The sequence below is a fragment of the Acanthopagrus latus genome, chromosome 14 (genome assembly GCF_904848185.1).
Source record: "Acanthopagrus latus isolate v.2019 chromosome 14, fAcaLat1.1, whole genome shotgun sequence".
Lineage (NCBI taxonomy): Eukaryota > Metazoa > Chordata > Actinopteri > Spariformes > Sparidae > Acanthopagrus > Acanthopagrus latus.
In genome coordinates, this window is record NC_051052.1 from 433,121 (window position 1) to 452,854 (window position 19,734).

At 40.8% G+C, this 19,734-nt stretch overlaps 1 protein-coding gene across 1 annotated transcript in view; it reads left to right on the top strand.

Moving 5' to 3' along the window:
* Nucleotides 1-19,734, top strand: part of cog5 (component of oligomeric golgi complex 5) — a 68,075-nt gene that overhangs the window by 26,590 nt on the left and 21,751 nt on the right. Inside the window, exons 7-10 of the mRNA XM_037121260.1 lie at nt 4,537-4,667; nt 12,588-12,747; nt 13,732-13,844; nt 13,966-14,043. Coding sequence (XP_036977155.1) covers nt 4,537-4,667; nt 12,588-12,747; nt 13,732-13,844; nt 13,966-14,043 — 482 coding nt within the window. The remainder of the gene's footprint in view (nt 1-4,536; nt 4,668-12,587; nt 12,748-13,731; nt 13,845-13,965; nt 14,044-19,734) is intronic.

Consider the following 19,734-nt stretch of genomic DNA (forward strand, 5'->3'; position numbering starts at 1 on the left):
ATCCACTAGCTGACCGTGAACATCCACTCACTGCATTTGCATTTATAGATGTAGCTTTACTGTCTAAATTCATCTGAAATGTACATAAATGAGACCTGGTTATTAGTGACTTTGACTGGTTGAGAGCAATCCTAACCCTAACCCCACACATAGTAGCATCAAGCCAGAGTTTCTATCTCATCCCACAGCCTTAATTATTAGGCATGATGCACATGACAACTGAGCAAATGCTCAATACTAGTTAGTTAGTTAGTCTTGAGTACTTTTGTTGAACTACTAAATTGAATATTCCTGCTGGAATATTTTGTATACAGTATTTGTTTAAAAATATGAGTGTTCAGGTCATAGTCAGCCTACAGATGGACAGGCTGCAGGAGAGATCTGGCAATTATCTGAGGATGTTTTAATATTTTTTAATCACCACATATTGCATCCATGATAGCTGCTGTGAAACCAACCTGACAGCTGCCATCCTCTACGAAGGAGCTAGCTACAAACCTTTCAGGACCACAGGGGACAAATGTTTGATATTTATATTAATTTCCAGTGCAGTACTACAAATCCTAGTGTTTCACTACCTTTAAATCATGTGACACATTATTTTCAGTGCACAACCCTGAATGAGTTTCCTTAAGATGATCCGATCTACAGTATGGTTTAACACTTGATGAAGGAAGATGTAGTGGCTGTTTTTAGCCTCCTTTATGAACCCCCTTGTTCATGAAGGTGTATCTCTCACCGACAGAGTCTTCCTCATTTGCACTTGATGGTAATTACTTCCTGACTGTTAAATATGCTCTGAGAGCGGGAAGCATCCCTCCCTACTGCTTATTCACAACTCCCTCTGCTGTCGCCACGGTGATGCTAAAGGGGGGTACACTCTGCCATGCCGCTAATTTCAAGTGCTGCTTTACAATGATAAATTCCAATGTAGTTAATCATATTTGATGTATGTGTAACTTTTATTATTGGTGAAGGTCTTGTTGTCCTCTAAAGAACGAGCTTGAATGAATTCCCCTAGCACAGAAACCAGGGCACATCTGTGCCAGAGCACAGCTTATCCCTGGGGAACCAACACATAATGTCCAATGGCCTGTGTTGGCTGTGTTTGTTATGAGACAAGTCAGAACAGGATCTGTCTGTCTCTGTCTCTGTCTCTCTGCCTCTGCCTCCGTCTGTCTGTCTCTGTCTCTGTCTCTGTCTCTGTCTCTCTGCCTCTGTCTCTCTGCCTCTGTCTCTGTCTGTCTGTCTCTGTCTCTGTCTCTGTCTCTGTCTCTGTCTCTCTGCCTCTGTCTGTCTCTGTCTCTCTGCCTCTGTCTCTGTCTGTCTCTGTCTCTCTGCCTCTGTCTCTGTCTGTCTCTGTCTCTCTGTCTCTGTCTCTGTCTCTCTGTTGCTCCTCTCTTTGTGTGTCTCTCTCTCTCGCTCCTCTCTTTGTGTCTCTCTGTCTCTCTCTCTCTCTCTTTGTGTCTCTCTGTCTCTCTCTCTCTCTCTCTCTCTCTCTGTGTGTCTCTCTCTCTCTCTCTCTCTCTCTGTGTGTCTCTCTGTCTCTCTCTCTCTCTCTCTCTCTCTCTCTCTCTCTCTCTCTTTGTGTCTCTGTCTCTCTCTCTCTCTCTCTCTCTCTCTCTCTCTCTCTTTGTGTCTCTCTGTCTCTCTCTCTCTCTCTCTCTCTTTGTGTCTCTCTGTCTCTCTCTTGCTCTCTCTCTCTCTCTTTGTGTCTCTCTCTCTCTCTCTCTCTCTCTCTTTGTGTCTCTCTGTCTCTCTCTCTCTCTCTCTCTCTCTCTCTCTCTCTCTCTTTGTGTCTCTCTGTCTCTCTCTCGCTCTCTCTCTCTCTTTGTGTCTCTCTGTCTCTCTCTCTCTCTCTCTCTTTGTGTCTCTCTGTCTCTCTGTCTCTCTCTCTCTCTCTCTCTCTCTCTCTCTCTCTCTATTTGTGTCTCTCTGTCTCTCTCTCTCTCTCTCTCTGTGTCTCTCTCTCTCTCTCTCTCTTTGTGTCTCTCTGTCTCTCTCTCGCTCTCTCTCTCTCTTTGTGTCTCTCTGTCTCTCTCTCTCTCTCTCTCTCTCTCTCTTTGTGTCTCTCTGTCTCTCTCTCTCTCTCTCTCTCTTTGTGTCTCTCTCTCTCTCTGTGTCTCTCTCTCTCTCTCTCTCTCTCTCTCTTTGTGTCTCTCTGTGTGTCTCTCTCTCTCTCTCTCTCTCTCTCTTTGTGTCTCTCTGTCTCTCTGTCTCTCTCTCTCTCTCTCTGTCTCTCTCTCTCTCTCTTTGTGTCTCTCTGTGTGTCTCTCTCTCAAACACACATATCTAAACAAGCAAAAGGATACGGGGCTCAGCTGTTCGATTGTGGTCTTGGGTTGGGTTGAGGCTTCGAGGGGATTGCTTTTGAATTGAATGTGGCTCCTGTCCAATTCCCTGGTCCTCTTTGCCTCAGCCGCCACCTGCCTGATAATACTCTCCGTCTCTGTCTCTGAGCAAACAGTCTGCAGCTCAAGACAAATAGCACATCGGAAAAGGTTTGATATCAGGCCCCACACCCTAACATCTCTTTCCGTAATCAATAGCTAATTTCCTCATAAATAATGTCTTCCAATATTGTTGTGTTAAAACATATGGCTGTCACTAAGATGCTGACATTCACGACATATAGAACCAGAGTTGTTAGGAATGATGGCATGAGATTGGAGGAATGAAGCACACTGCTTTTCATGTCATATCAGAAAGCAAACAGCAGGCAAAACATGTATCACAGTACAGTAGGTGGCTGCTATCTATGAGTGAGGACAATTTGAAATCTGAATTTAAATCTGTTTTATTTGATATTGCATTCGGCCTGATTTAAAATAAAGGGGATTGGATGGGCCTTGGTGGAGGTCAAGTATGCACTCTACTGTGTGCCATTTTGATCTGATATTATCAATGAAATTTGAGTTTTTAAAATATAAATGTGTGAAGCTCTGAAAAATCTGTAGATGTAATGAAATTAATTTCTCTATTCAGCAAATGTATCACATTATTTCACATTAGGAATGTACATGGAGGAATGTACCTCAATTGCTGGACTAAAAAAAAAACAGTCCAAGCAATGAAGGTGTTTTGGAGAAGTGATGTAATTGGTTATAATCTAATTCATCTAAAAATCTAATTCAGGGCTTTTAACTATGTTACTGAAACACTGAAGGCCCCCTTCACAGGTTCTTGTTGATGTACATTTTGAATGCAGACTATTGCAGAAGCTACTATTTCACCAGCAGCTCATGGTTTAGTCACACACCAGTCTGTTGTCTGCTGTCTGTCTTCTCTCCTCATATCTTAGCTGTGTCTCCATGTTCCAGCCTGCTCATCTCTCTGCTTGGCCCTGCTTCTCTCTTCCTTCCTGCTTAGTTAACTTCACACACAAGTCAGGGCTGCAGCGTCACTGCCTCAGAACTCTTACGAGACACTTCATATCACCTGATCCTCCTCATACTATCAATATAAAAAACAGTACTGTTTGTAACATTTCGTCCTTAACCTCTGCTGTCTTGCTTATTTGTAATTTACTTTGAATGGTAGTGTTGAAGTGCTATTGACTGAGAGTAAACAGCAGAAATGGAGATCGTGGCAGCAGTTTGGCTGTCACTGATAGTGGAATCATCATGGTAGAGCTGTGTTTGTTTGATTTGTAGGACAACAATCACACATACTGATTGTGTTAGATCAGTGCAAGCCTCCTCTAAAGCCCAATCAGACTTTCCAAAACAGGTGAGTGGACAAACAAAACCAAGGCAAAAGCAGAATGGAAAAGTTGGGTTGCTGTAAATTATGAAGAGTATTGTCTAGACCTGCTTTAACTGGAGAATGTCATGAGATAACTTCTGTTGTGAATTGGAGCTATAGTATCAATAAAAGAATGATAAAATTGACTTGACGATCAATTGCTGAAATTCCTGAACGTTATTTTACTCACATTGTACTCTCACATTTATCTTTAGCCAACTCATTTTATTCTTGCAGTCTTAAGTATTCAATTTATGTCGTGTTAGTTTTTGTATTTTTTTCTTCTTTTTACATTAATCTTTTAACGTTCAGCTAGCTAAGAATTGCATTTTTTTCATACTTTATTTTTTATTATTTAACTAACAGCAGGGTTCATTGATGTATTCAGTTATTGTATGATTCATCTTACATTTACTACCTTATAAGTGCTGTTCCAGAGGGCCAACAAAAGAGAGAAGACCACAATATTAATGGAACGCAATATATTATATTTGATATTCTGTTCCCCTTCTATATGTAGAGTGAATGGTGAAACATTGGAAACAGTTGCAATACAGTTAATTCCAATACAACAACACCACTAACCACACCTTACAAGTGACCTTAAGAGATGACGCAACACCATTCTGAGATGTCATCAAAAAGCTACACAAAACAATCGGTACAATAAAGTCTCGATAAGTAATCCACTTAATTATCCCCAAACTGTAAGTAAACATGAATGACAATGGAAAAGAAGCTAGAAAATGTATGAACATGTGGTTTCTTTGTGTGTGTGGCTGTGTGTTTCAGACTATCTGTCCCAAGGCGTGGATCTGAGCGGCATTGAGGTGATTGAGAATGACTTGCTGCTGATTAGCAGGGCCAGGCTGGAGGTGGAGAACCAGGCAAAGAGACTGCTGGAGCAGGGCATGGAGATCCAGGTACAAACACAACACACTGACAAGGAGAAACTTTTTGCTTTTGGTTGCTTTAGGTTGTCCAGTGGCTCCAGTTCTCCACCCTCTCCTTGTAGGCAATACCAATCTCCAGAATGTTTTTTTTCACTTTTGATACTGAGTGCCTGTATCTGTTACGGAGACCCTATCATTATTTGGATAACAGCTACTTGAGAATTAATTTAATATTCTATTATTAAAAGTTAAAAAAAGTAGAGTAAACAAGCATGACAGGTTCGTGGGTGATGTATGGGCAAAAATCCTGTCCCTGTAGTTTGGTTCCCCTACTTACTGATCAGGTATGATGTACTGTATGCTACTACATACAGTATCAGACATACTGCTACATTGCTAAAATTATATTGGGTATTTGCACTGTACATACTATACATTCCTGTTAACTGTATCAGACTATTAGAAAATGAAGTAATTATGGCAGAGACCCACATGCTCTCCACCTTCAGCTTTCTTTGAATATTAAGAAGAAGAATTAATAAGAATGAACTTCTACATGTAAATGCACTTGTCAAGAAAATCCCAGAAGCAGCCCTGCCACTCAACACAGCAACTATTTCTGCTCCCAGCTGTTGACATCACGTTGGCTCCTTCAATGGAGTAACTGGGTCACAGAGGGTAAAGCACTCTGACAATCTATAATACATTTATTTTGTCTAGTTTACTGGAAGTACATTTTTTTTCTGACATCACAGATGACCTTTGTGTTTTTCATCGTTGTCAAGTCCTATATTTTTTTAAATTCATATTTCTGAAAGCAAAAAAGGAAATGTGATGTCATTTTATTCTAAAAACTATGTTAAGCTGTTGGTTGTAAGTTAACTAGAAGGAGAACAGTTGAAGAGAGATGAACACATGGTATATGTGTTGTCCTGTAATATACTTGAGACGTGAGAGAGGGAGCGCATGTGAGCTCTGCTAACCTTCATCTGCCCCAGAAAGCCTTGTTCTCAAGGGGACAGTGTCCCATTAAAGGAAGCATGTTCTAGCGTGTGTGTGTGTGTCTGTTCAGTGTCCATGATGACATGTTGTCCATGTCGAGGAGAGTGTTGTTGTAGTGTTTCAGCTTGTGTGCAGTCATGCTGTGCTTGTCTTTTTTCCAAATGCAGAGATGATAAAAATGTTAATCAGCCTAGAGTTAGTTTGAGCTGATCAGAATTACGTGACACAACCTTCTCCTTCTTAATATCACAGGACATCTAATCCGACCTCCCATCACACTGTTCAATTCAATTTCAACCTCCTGCAGGAAATTAAGACAAAAAAACAGAAACTTGAATGGAACATTAATTTCTCAGGGGGATACAATATTCTTTGAGAAATTAATGTCAGTGATTTTGATTGGTTGGTTAATGGGCTCTAGAGCTATCCTCCATCCAGGTTTTGTAGAAATGTCTTCTGTAGTTTATGTGAAATCATGCCGACAAACCAACCAACTGACCAACAAACAAATGGACACAGGTATATATACAGTGGGTATGGAAAGTATTCATGCCCCTTTAAATTTTTCACTCTTTGTTTCATTGCAGCTATTTGCTAAAATCTTAAAAGTTAATTTTATTTCTCATTAATGTACACTCAGCACCCCATCTTGACAGAAGAAAACAGAAATGTAGAAATATTTGCAAATTTATTAAAAAAGAAAAACTGAAATATCACGTGGTCATAAGTATTCAGACCCTTTGCTCACTGTTGAGTAGAAGCACCCTTTTGAGCTAATACAGCCATGAGTCTTCTTGGGAGTGATGCAACAAGTTTTTCACACCTGGATTTGGGGATCCTCTGCCATTCTTCCTTGCAGATCCTCTCCAGTTCTGTCAGGTTGGATGGTGAACGCTGGTGGACAGCCATTTTCAGGTCTCTCCAGAGATGCTCAATTGGGTTTAGGTCAGGGCTCTGGCTGGGCCAGTCAAGAATGGACACAGAGTTGTTCTGAAGCCACTCCTTTGTTATTTTAGCTGTGTGTTTAGGCTCATTGTCTTGTTGGAAGGTGAACCTTTGGCCTAGTCTGAGGTCCTGAGCACTCTGGAAGAGGTTTTCTTCCAGAATATCTCTGTACTTGGCAGCATTCATCTTTCCTTCAGTTGCAACCAGTCGTCCTGTCCCTGCAGCTGAAAAACACCCCCATAGCATGTTTTACTGTTGGGATTGTATTGGGATGGTGATGAGCAGTGCCTGGTTTTCTCCACACATACTGCTTAGAATTAATGCCAAACAGTTCAATCTTGGTCTCATCAGACCAGAGAATCTTATTTGTCATAGTCTGGGAGTCCTTCATGTGTTTTTTGGAAAACTCAGTGTGGGCTTTCATATGTCTTGCACTGAGGAGAGGCTTCCGTCAGGCCACTCTGCCATAAAGCCCCAACTGGTGGAGGGCTGCAGTGATAGTTGACTTTGTGGAACTTTCTCCCATCTCCCTACTGCATCTCTGGAGCTCAGCCACAGTGATCTTTGGGTTCTTCTTTACCTCTCTCACCAAGGCTCTTCTCCCACGATTGCTCAGTTTGGCTGGACGGCCAGGTCTAGGAGGAGTTCTGGTTGTCCCAAACTTCTTCCATTTAAGGATTATGGAGGCCACTGTGCTCTTAGGAACCTTGAGTGCCACAGAAATTCTTTTGTAACCTTTGCCAGATCTGTGCCTGGCCACAATCTGTCTCTGAGCTCCTTGGGCACTTCCTTCGACCTCATGATTCTCTTTTGCTCTGACATGCACTGTGAGCTGTAAGGTCTTATATAGACAGGTGTGTGCCTTTCCTAATCAAGTCCAATCAGTTTAATTAAACACCGCTGGACTCCTATGAAGGAGCAGAACCATCTCAAGGAGGATCAGAAGAAATGGACAGCATGTGACTTAAATATGAGTGTCACAGCAAAGGGTCTGAATACTTGTGGCCATGTGATATTTCATTTTTTCTTTTTTAATAAATTTGCAAAATTTCTACATCTGTTTTTTTCTGCCAAGATGGGGTGCTGAGTGTACATTAATGATAAATAAAATGAACTTTTTTGATTTAAGCAAATGGCTGCAATGAAACAAAGAGTGAAAAATTTAAAAGGGTCTGAATACTTTCCATACCCACTGTATATATAGCCTCCTAATTCAAAATAAAAGCAGGGCATGCAATTTCCTTTTAAAGTTTAAGTTGCACACCTGCCAGTCTGTCTTTATCATTTTTGGCAGTCTAATGCTTTTTTTTTTTTTTTTTTTTTTAAATTGAAACAATGTCCTTGATTTTAAAATGTTATCTTTATTTTGTGACGCATAATGCACACACAAAAGGATCATTGAAATTTGGTTAAACTATTATATTATACACTATTTTATTTTAATATTGATAGCCACAGTCTTCCTTCTTATCAAATATACACATCATCCTTCCATCCTTCCATCCATCCATCCATCCATCCATCCATCCATCCATCTACAACCACTTTTCTTCTGGAGGGTGACGTGGAGCTGGAGCTGATTCCAGCTGACACTGGGCAGGAAGTGGTGTATGACCTGGACAGGTTGACAGTTGATTCCCGGGCTGACACATAAAGACAAACAATCCACTCTTGCAGTTCAGAAGTTCAACTTGCATCATTTGTATGACAGGAGTTAACCTTTTCCAATAGAGTTCATTGCTGTTGAAGTCCATGTAAAGCAGAAATAAATTTATGTTATGAGTTTGTCATACCACAGAAACATGTGTCATTGACCACTGAGCCAAATTTGAAAGATTAAAATATTGTCTCAAAATCATGGAAAAACAAGCACTTCTCTCTGCTGTGAAATGCTGGGGGCGTGTCAGTTAGAGGTGCTGGAGCCACGCCCACGTGCAGGAGAGGAGCTGCATCCTTGTACTGTACAAGGACCTAACCTACAGTAACAATGGAAGCTAGCAGCATCATCGGATGGACCCAGTCCGACCTGTTTGAGCCATCAGAGCTAGAAACTGAGTCTGAGTCAGACACTGATAGTGCTCAGCCTCGTTCCTCACAGTCCATGTTTTACATTACACACAAACGTAACACCCCAGTCTACATATAATTCCTTGTCATAACTATATTGGTGCACATAAAATATTACCTGTGGATTATCATTGTGCTGTCAGATGGACTCCGCTCAGGGAATGAGGCCAAATCATGTCATGATTAAATGCAATAACATTTGCTAACATTACATGGGCATGACAGGATGCATGGTGTAAAATCACTGTCAGGATTTGCACCTTCAGCAACATGCATTTAAATGGCAAAATGTACAATATTTATAACGTACATACGCACACACTTACACTTGGAGCTTAGATCTGGCCCCAAAAAAATCAAGCCTGACCCGACCAGACCCGAGCAGACCCGAGCCGAGCCTGTGCCCGTTGTGTCTGAGCCGCCCGGCCCGACACATTAACTGTAATTATGAGCCGGAGCCCGATTTAAACCTGACATTTTTTTTTTCATACGTGGTTGTTATAACGGACATTCTCAAGCTCCATGTTGCACTTACACTACACAATCAGTGATGCCGGTAAGGTGTTACTCTAATCTGACCACTTTTGTCAGTAAGGAGTAATCTAACGCGGTAATATTTCCAAACCACTAATCAGATTAAAATTACTTATTCAAATCACTGTGCATTACTATTATTTTCTTCATTTTCCTCAGTAAAAATATTTATTTTAGCTTTTCTTCTTGCATCTTGGGGAGTGATGTCACATGCTCAAGAAGTCACGTTTTCTGCACGAGGACACTCACTCACGTGTAAAACCACGCAGCAACACAAACAACATGGAGGGAGGAGAGAGATGAGCGTTTTGTAGCTGGAAGTACCGTCATTATTTTGAGTTATTACAAAAAAAACCACACACGCACACAAATGCTTGATCGAGTGCCGACTAGCTGCAAACTATTCTAAGAGATGCCATCCAAGACTGGAGAGCCAGCAGAAAAACCACAAAACTAATGTGCTGAGTGTATTTATGTGGCTTCTGCAGCAGGGCTGGGTTTATGCAAATCATGGCCGTGTTACATAACGCGGCCATGATTTGCATGATTTCTGACCCGCCCATTAAATCCTGAACACAGAAATGGTGAAACACAGTTTGTGAGCCTAGCTTCAAAATTAATTTCTAAATGGTTGAATGCTTTTTACATGTTTTAAGGAGATACATTTATGACCTATTTAATGTGTTTAGAAGAAAATGGCTGAATTTGTTTTACACAGACTTAAAAAATGAAAAGCAGTGTACATAGGAGGCTTGAGGTTCTGCTGACCTCCTGTAAGTAAACCATTGGCGGCCTGCAAGCTTGGATAAAAACTAAAGAACTGACTGGATGTGGAGGCCTGTTTTCATAAAAAAACATCTTTGAAGGAAGTGTTGACCTCATTTGCAGTTGCTTTGCACTGAATTAAAAAAGAAATTCAATTTTAAGTTGGTGGATTTATGTTTTTGTCTCTGTGTGTGCGTGAATGTGCCTGAGCGGTGTGAACAAAGAAGTTCAGCAGGTGTGTCAGAAGCTGCTGGTGGCAGAGTGAAGTTGCAGGATACAGTTACTTTACAGTTATCGCCAAATAATTGTCTCAGTTTAGGGTTTTTACTCATATGTCCATACAATAAGCTGTGTTTCCAAAATTAGACATATAGTCACATACACTCTCTCTCTCTCTCTCTCTCTCTCTCTCTCTCTCTCTCTCTCTCTCTCTCTCTCTCTCTCTCTCTCTCTCTCTCTCTCTCTCACACATACACATACACATACACATACACACACACACACACAGTCTGTCACACACACATATACTCATGCACACACACTTTGCTCTCCCCTGTGTATTCCACCCACCCTCAGTAGAAGTATTTTTACCAAGACTACTGCTGGAGTAGAACTTCTGTCACTGTGTTATGTGTGTGGACATATGGGGCTGTAGAGAAACACACACAGATACACACATGTAGTGTATAAACACACAGTGACAGCTTCTTATATCAAGCCTGGGAGTTGTTTATTGTGAATGTTATGTAAGCAGTTGGACATGCGGCCTGGGCTGTGTGGGAGCTAGTTTCACCTCAGTGCTCTGATTGTGCCAGCAGAGACCCTGTAGCCCATCTGCTGAGTGGGAGCTCAGCTGACCCACGTAGAAGAACTCCTCTTCTCCTCTCATGTTTAAGATTGCCTCTATATTTTATATGCCTCTGCATCGGCCCAAGTTTTTTTGAGTTGTCCATCCTGTTCTCATGAACACATTATCTCAGTAACACCTTCAGGGCGTTTATGCCCAATTTCATACAAATTCTAATAAGATACAATTATGAGGTAATGACATTTTGTATCCATAAGATAAAAGCTCATCTTCACTTTGCCACAAAGTTCTGCAGAAACATTCTGTGGACATTATTCAAAGCTATACCTGTGGAACAGAGCAGAGATGGTGACCATATTTCACATGGGGAAACATTGTCTGCTGTCATGGCTACAGCTTGTTCTGTTTTCATTTCTCTCATGAAATTACACACTAAGAGACATACCACAGCAGTCCAACAGCAGCTCATTGGTTTTGTTCATATTGATCTTCAGGTGATTGTTGTTGCACCATGTGATGAAGCTCTCCATCAGTCCTCTGTACTCTTCAGTGAAACAGTCTCTAATAACCCTTTTACACCAGACAAAAATCCTTGTCTTTAGTGGACAGAGTGCAATCAGCAATCATTCATGGGTCAAGTGACTCAACCATAGCCAGGGGTGTTTATCAGCTCCAGCTCTGATCAGCAGTGGTGTTGACATGACATCCTGGTGGACACACTGATTTTATGTCTGTTCAAGCAGCACTTGAGCATTGTTCGCACCTGAGACGAAAATGTAACCACAGTACTTTACTGTGTAAACTGTAAAGGTGGTTTTACAGCATGTTTCTCACTGGAAATATTTCAGTGAATCAAACATGTCAGCACAGTGAGAACTTGCATTTTTCCAAAATAAACACTTTTTATTACATTTCTTCAAAGTTTTCCTGACATATATTCTATCAGTCTGGACAGATGTGCATGTAAACGACAACCAGTTTGCAGTGACATGTAGTTCTACTTTATCCAAAGAATATGAAATTAGTTGAGCCCCAGGGACTAAAAGTTGCAGCAGTCAGTAACACAGGGGAGTGTGGGTGGGGACAGATGATGTGACCTGCTACCTCTCCTTAGTCCTTTTTAAATGAGCTACTATGAACTACTATATAAAGTGGATATTTGGAAGCTAAAGTTTTTTTAAATTTTTGTTGTTGTTACCTCAGATTATTATGAAACAGAATTATTATTGATGATTATTGCTGTTTTAATAGATTGACATCAAAGCGGGTAAGCCTGTTTAGAAAAGAACAGATCTGTGGTGATGCATTCAGATTCAGTTTATTTTCAGTTTCATTTTCGTCTGAACTCTAAAAAAGAGTCTTCACTGAAACAAAGGATGTAACCGCTGGAGTCTCTGTAAAGGTCCTGTTAGGTTCATACAACAGTGAGGCACAACTGGAAAACCTTCAATCTCTAGAATTATGTCAGAGATTACCCTCATTAACAAATTAATACAAGTTGAAGAGCAGAATGGTTTGAGGCATATACGCTGTAAATAAAGTGCAGTGGGTATATTTTTGGATTTGACCTCTGTGCCTCCTCTCTTTTCTCTCTTCCTATCTCTTCACTTGTTCTCATCTTGATTTTGCCTTGCTACATTTTCACAGCTCTATCTCATTAAATCAGTGCAAGTTGTATTTTTAGACGCTGCTGTCACCTCTACTCTCTGGTTTATTGCGTGTCTGTGTGTGAAACTCCCAGATCCATTAAGTTGATTTCATTTAGCTAAAAACAGAACCATGGACGACTGCCAAATTCTCTCTCTGTCCCTCTGTCATCCTCTCTCCAGAATCCCACCCAGGTCGGCACAGCCCTGCAGGTCTTCTATAACCTGGGCAGTCTCAGGGAGACTATCAGCTCTGTAGTGGGAGGTTACAGGACCACCATACAGGACAACATCACTAGTGCGCTGGACATCAAGGGCCTGACACAACCGGCCAACCCCAGAGGTAACATCCAAGGAGGATGTGTTTGATTAACAAGTTTGACTAAAATGCACGCTGGAAACATTGCCCTCAGTTCTAAAAGATGAAAGACAATGACATTTTATGAATTGACCTAGTTCACAAGTTTCCTTGATCTAAAATAGATTATTATTTCATGGCCACAGAGAATAGCCAATTCTGGCTGGAGCGCGTATGTTATTTTCATCACCTCATCATCATTCTAATTAATGCACACTGTGCCTCAGCGAACCAGCCCCGATCAGCGAAGGTTTCTTCCTCTGGCCTTTTGCATTTTTAGGGATTATATCATTTTGTAAAATAAATGTACTGTATATAGATAGAAATTTTTTTTAAAATGTGTGTTGAAAGTCTTAAGGTCTGGTGATATTCTGTATTTTTCTTATCGTCCAGAAATCTTAAAAACATCCAGACCAACTCTGATTGGATTGGTTGTGTGTTGCCAACCTTCATCAATCTGCTTTCTCTGTGTCATAGAGTTACACTGTCCAAATACTGTGTAACATTTTCCTTCATTACCATGTACAACACACTGAGATTAACTTGAATATGGATCCAGATAAAGGAACAGATCCAGGAATATTTTTATTTGACATTCTTTAACATTGCAAGATTGCAGTGTTCTTGTTCTCAGGGAATAATGCATGTATCTTGATATATAGATGATTAACGTCAGCGAGCCACTGACAAGAAGTCAAAAAGTACTGACAGACAGCTGGTTTGGGTTGTTTGATCGGATTTAAGGCCTAATTAAGAAAAATAACCTTTAATAAATGAGAAATAAAATGTGAATTAGTTATTGAATAAATGTATCATGACATGTCAGAAAGGTTTCTCTTATTGACTCCCTGATTACCTTGGAGAATCAAGGCTTTTGTTGTGTCATCTGTTCTTTGTGAACCAGTACTATCTCATTTTTACTCAATCAAATAAACAAAAACATTGCACTTAATTAACGTCTTCCCCCAGGTGCACCGGGCAGAGCAGTGCTGCCCACGCCAGGCAACACTGCAGCTTTTCGTGCTGCTCTGTGGACCAACCTGGAGAAACTGATGGACCAGATATGTGCTGCATGTAGACAGGTATGCCTGCGGACTGTCCAGCCTTCACAGATTGCTCATTAACCCATCAAAAACATAACCCAATGCGGTCAGCAAAACTGATAAATAAGTTTTGAACGATTCTTTGCTGCATATTTTTCAGGTGCAACATCTGCAGAAGGTTCTGATGAAGAAGAGAGACCCGGTCACTCATGTGTGCTTCATCGATGAGATCATCAAGGTGGGTGGGCTCTACTGCTGTGGTTTCAGTCTAATAGCAGTAGTTATAGCTGTAGTTGGGACAGCAGTGGCAAGGCTCCAATCTGGCCATGTAGTTGTTATAGTTTGTTTTGATTGCTGACATGCACTGGTCAACTTTAAAATCCCATTGTTGAAACTCTTCAAAGAGTCAGTGAAACAGAAGATGTGGAAGAAACTGAGAACCACTTTTCATTGTTTTCACTCAGAATGCATTTAATGACCACATCTTGCAAAATGCTTGGGCTCTTTCATCATTCATACTCCACCACCAGCAAAGCACAGCGTGGTTGTTAAAAATCATTAAAAACAGAAAGGTGTGTGTATCTGTGCAGTAACCATGTTGAAATATACAGAAAGTCTCAGCAGAATATTGACAGTAAAGTGAGAGCTGAAAGCTCTGTATGCATACATACACGTCTGTCCATTGAGGGGCAAAAACAACAACAAAAAACAAACATACAAAAAAAAACACAGGTTATGAGGTCTTAATTCTGAAAATTTAAGAAATGAATCCCATATTTTATGAAAGATATTACTTTTTTGTTTGCTTGTGTATGTATGCAAGAAGAAAGCTCATTAATCAACAGGTTCAAAGATGGACAACAGACACTCTTCCAATGTCTAGCAATAAGATGTTTGGCTTGTATTAGGCAAAGGTCAACCAACTGACTCATAAATTCTCAGGGTTTATGCTTCTGGAATAAGACCTACAATACAAACCTCTGGGCGTACAGGGATTTCTTTCTGAATGATGTTGGAAATCATGTAGAATGCATTTACACTTCCAAATGAGAAGGTTCCATTCTCTGTTCTACATTTTATACAACTGTCTGGGATATTGGGATTGAATTAATGAGTTTTATATAGGAGTTGTATATATATTCTCATAAACCACTTATATTGGATCAATTTTATTTCCCAAACGTTGTGATTTATACCAAGCTCTAATAACACATGGATTAGCTGTGCTCTGCTAAAGCCTTTTGAGCGAGTCGGACCAAAGACATGTATCAAGAGTCAGTCCTCTGGCACCTTCTTTCTCTCTGGACCCAAGGTAGATTGGAAGGGTCAGAGAACCAGAAAAAGGTAGATCAAAGCCAAGCTGTCCTAAAGTATCAAAGAGGTTGGGTAGCTATAGCCCACACCTATCATATGGTAGTTGTTTTAGCATTAAGCAAAGTCTTAATTATAATCTCTATTATTCATGATAGAGTTAATGAGTGCTTTCTCCGTGCTGGAGAAAAAGGCTGGCTGGGGTTTAAGAGGAATTGATTGGAATGAATCTAAAACATTGAGGAGAACATTATTTTTAAATAACACTGATTCTGCCATCTGTCTGTGTGAGGCAGAGAGTCATCCATCTATCCAAGCTGTCCTTTACCTGAGCAACAAGGGTCATAGCCACATGGTTTCATGCTTTTAATTTGAGGGATAATATTAAACACTAAATACTTGAACCCACCTCTAGATACTGTGGAAAGGAGCTGAATTGTTGGATTATTTCTTTCTTGCTCATTGAGAAAAAGAATTAAAAAGTTAGACTGATTGATCAATTTGGAACATTTTCAAGTTGTATGGTCAGTCATATAAATCAGAATCGGTATTATGTTCTTTAGATCTGAACTCAAACAGTATGTCATGGGCAAATAAAGAACTCTGATGTTATTGGTCTGAAATATTAATTCCTTTTATCCCTGGATGATTCCTGATTGCTATTGCCAAATAACAATGGCGACAGTGGACAACCCTGACGAGGAAGCAGACAGACAGACTGCAGGATTCTGAAATTTAGTTATTTGTAATAATTTTAGCTGATGGTTTGCAATAGAGTACTTTAATCCACTGACAGAATTTAGGACATCAAATAAATGAGGCCATTCGTCTCTGTCATCCAATGATAGAATGCAGCCATCTTCAGCACCTTTTTTTCCCCGTGGATGATATTCTGTACTCGCTGTATATTATGCAATGCCTGTCTGTTTTTCACAAATCCATTTTGAGATGCAGATCTTCATCTGTCCTCTGTACATGACCGCCAGATTGTGTGGATATCCGAGTCTGTATTCAGTGTTCCACGGCTGTAGGTGTTTGTTCACCCTATCAAACCGCTGCCGTTGTCTGTGCACCTCAATGGAGACTGTAGAGAACATTACTTTGTGCTGATGGTACTTCACTGTTTTCATCTCTCCTGGAGCCTCCATTACTTTTTGCCAATCAAGAAATGGAATTTCACAGGGGAGAACATTAATATTAGCAAACTCCTATGCCCCAAACAATGATGACCCTGGATTTTTCGCCAAGCTAGAGTGTAATCTGATTGATATGGGCAGCTACCCTATTATATGGGCAGGGGATATGAACATGGTAATGGATGCAATCCTTGACAGGAGTAGCCCCAGCAAAGTTAAACCACCTAAGTCACTTACTGTAGTTAAGAAAATGTGCTCTGCCCTGGGTCTCGTAGACGTATGGCGACTATTTAACCCGGCAGGAAGAGACTATACATTTCTCTCAGCGATGCACGGCGTGTACACAAGGATTGATTATTTCTTTATTTCCAAAGAAGTGCTTCCATGTACAGTGTCATGCGATATTGGGAACATATTAGTATCAGATCATGCTATGGTGTCGCTTAATTTGGTTCCTGCTGATAGTGTTAAAAAATCTACTAGATGGAGATTCAACTCCTCCCTCCTGCAAGATAATGCCTTTAAAGCAATGTTAAAAACTCAAATTGATATTTTCATTGAAACTAATGTCCCCTCCTCCCCGTCAGCAGGTACAACCTGGGAAGCCTTTAAAGCTTTCATAAGGGGTCACGTAATTCTGTTTTCATCTTACAAGAAAAAACAGAGCATGAGCAGGTTAGCAATTTTGGAGAAAAAAGTGGAGGAGGCTGAGCAACAATTGAAACGGGACTTCTCCCCACATAATCTGGGAATACTTACAAAGTTGAAATATGAGTACAATCATATACTCTCACAGAAGGTCGAATTTGGACTTTTCAGAGCCAGGCAAAAATATTTCGAATCCGGGGACAAGGCAGGGACGTTATTAGCTCACTATATTAAGCAACAAGAGTCCATGGCCACAATTACTGCTGTTCAGTCTGAGGAGGGGGCTCTCATGACAAAGCCAACTGATATAAATGAAGCATTTGGGAAATTCTACATGAGACTGTATTCCTCATCATCATTCAGTACACAAGACGAAATGATCAAATTCCTGGAGGAATTGGATCTTCCTACGCTAAAACCTGATCAGAGAGATAGACTAGATGCCCCAATTATGGCCGATGAAATATCGGAGGTCATTGGGACTTTGAAGGCAGGCAAAGCACCAGGACCTGATGGTCTCACGGCCGAATTTTTCAAGTGTTTTTCAGAGGAGGTCACTCCCTTACTGCTGCAGATGTATAATGAAGCCTTCAGTCGGGGAACACTGCCCCCTACCTAATGCCAGGCCCTGATAGTTCTTATATTGAAAAAAGGCAAGGAACCTACTAACTGTAGCAGCTATCGGCCAATTTCTCTGATATCACTCGATGTCAAAATACTTTCCAAAATCCTCGCGAATCGCCTTAATGGAGTCATATCCACCCTAATAAACCCTGATCAAGTAGGATTTATTGGTAAAAGATATGCCTCTGACAATATTCGACGTTTGATAAATGTGATGTGGTCAGTCAGGAACAATAATACACCAATAGCAGCTGTTTCCCTTGATGCAGAAAAAGCATTCGACTGTGTAGAATGGCGTTATCTCTTTCAGATCCTGGAGACTTTTGGCTTCGGACAAACATTTACGAAATGGGTGAAACTTTTATATAATGCACCTCAGGCAGCGGTTCAAACTAATGGGGTGGCCTCCTCGTATTTTGGGCTTGGCCGTAGGACCCAGCAAGGTTCACCGCTCTCTCCGTTGCTATTCTGCCTAGCAATAGAACCCCTCGCTGCGGCAGTTCGCAAGGATCCTGATGTGCCTGGTGTCGTGATTGGAGGTTCCGCACATAAACTTATGCTTTATGCTGATGATATTTTGATCTTCATCACGAACCCAGGCAAATCCGTCCCCGCTCTACTCCGAATTATAGAATCTTTCTCAAGCTTTTCTGGCTATCGGGTGAACTGGGCAAAGTCGGAGGCCCTTCCCCTGACCTCATATTGCCCCAAATCACTATTTCAACCCGGCTCATTCCAGTGGCTCCTCAAGGGAATTACATACCTAGGAATACTTATTCCCAGACAAATCAGTGACATAGTGAAATGCAATTTAGATCCACTCCTAGAAAAAATCAACTTAGATATGGAAAGGTGGTCACCGCTCTATCTCTCTTTGTGGGGCAAGGTTAATGTTATCAAGATGAACTGTGCTCCCAAATTAGATTATATTCTCCAGTCTCTTCCCTTGAATATTCCTATCAAGTACTTTAAACAATTCGACGTACTTTGCAAAAAGTTTCTTTGGAATGGTAAAAAGCCAAGAATGCATCTAGGAAAATTACAAAAACCGATAGAAAAAGGAGGCTTGGGCTTTCCAAATATGCTGTTTTATTATTATGCATTTAGCTTGAGACACCTGGCACATTGGGCACTTCCCCCAGAAAGAGCTCCCCCATGGTACACAATAGAACAATCACTCTGCACCTCATTTCCCCCATTGCTGTTTTTGTCTGCTAGAATGCCACCAAATGTTCGATCTCATCCCATCATTTCTCATTTACAGGAAATTTGGAAAAAAGTGGCTTGTATTACTAAAATAAACCCATATTTAAGTAGGTCCTCCGGATTATCGGACAATCCCAAACTCCTAATTGGCAAATCCTCAGTGATATGGAAAGAGTGGGTGAATAAAGGGATCCATACTCTGGGTCATTTATATGAAGGAGACATACTTAAGTCTTTCAGTGACTTGGTTGAGCAGTTTGGTTTGGCTAATAATCAATTTTGGAGATACCTTCAATTAAGACACCTCCTGGTTAGCACCTTTGGCTCCCCACAGGCCTCCCCCCAGAGCCTGGACCTTCTGAAAGATATCTTGCGCATTGCAGAGCTGGGACATGAGGCTTCCCACTTTTATTCTATGCTTATAAACAATTCTTGCCATAGTAACACCACAGCCCTAAAAGCAATGTGGGAAAAGGATTTGGGCGTTGTTATTGAAGAACAAGATTGGGTCAAAATTATTGGTATTGCTAAGCATGTCTCCAGAGACATCAGAATAAGACTAACACAGTTCAAAATTCTCAACTGATATTACTGGTATCCTAGCAGGTTATTTAGACTAGGGCTTAAGGACACCCCAGAATGCTGGAGATGTAACAGGGTGACAGGGGATTTAGTACATGCATTGTGGTCATGCCCAAAAGTACAGGCTTTTTGGACCAGGATTCATGATTATATTTTAGAGATAGCGGGGATAGACTACAAACTCTGTCCCGAACTATACATATTGGGGAACCCTAAAGCCATCAACCACTTGGTAAAACCTTTAGCTAACTGGGTACAGACAAGCATCATGATTGGCAAACAGATGATAATGAGAAAGTGGAAAGATGCTGTGGGCCCATTATTTCAGGAGTGGGTCTCAGAACTGGGTAAGGTGGCAGCATTTGAGAAAATCTCATATAGTCTGATGAATGAGGTAGAGAAGTATAATGATAAATGGGGAA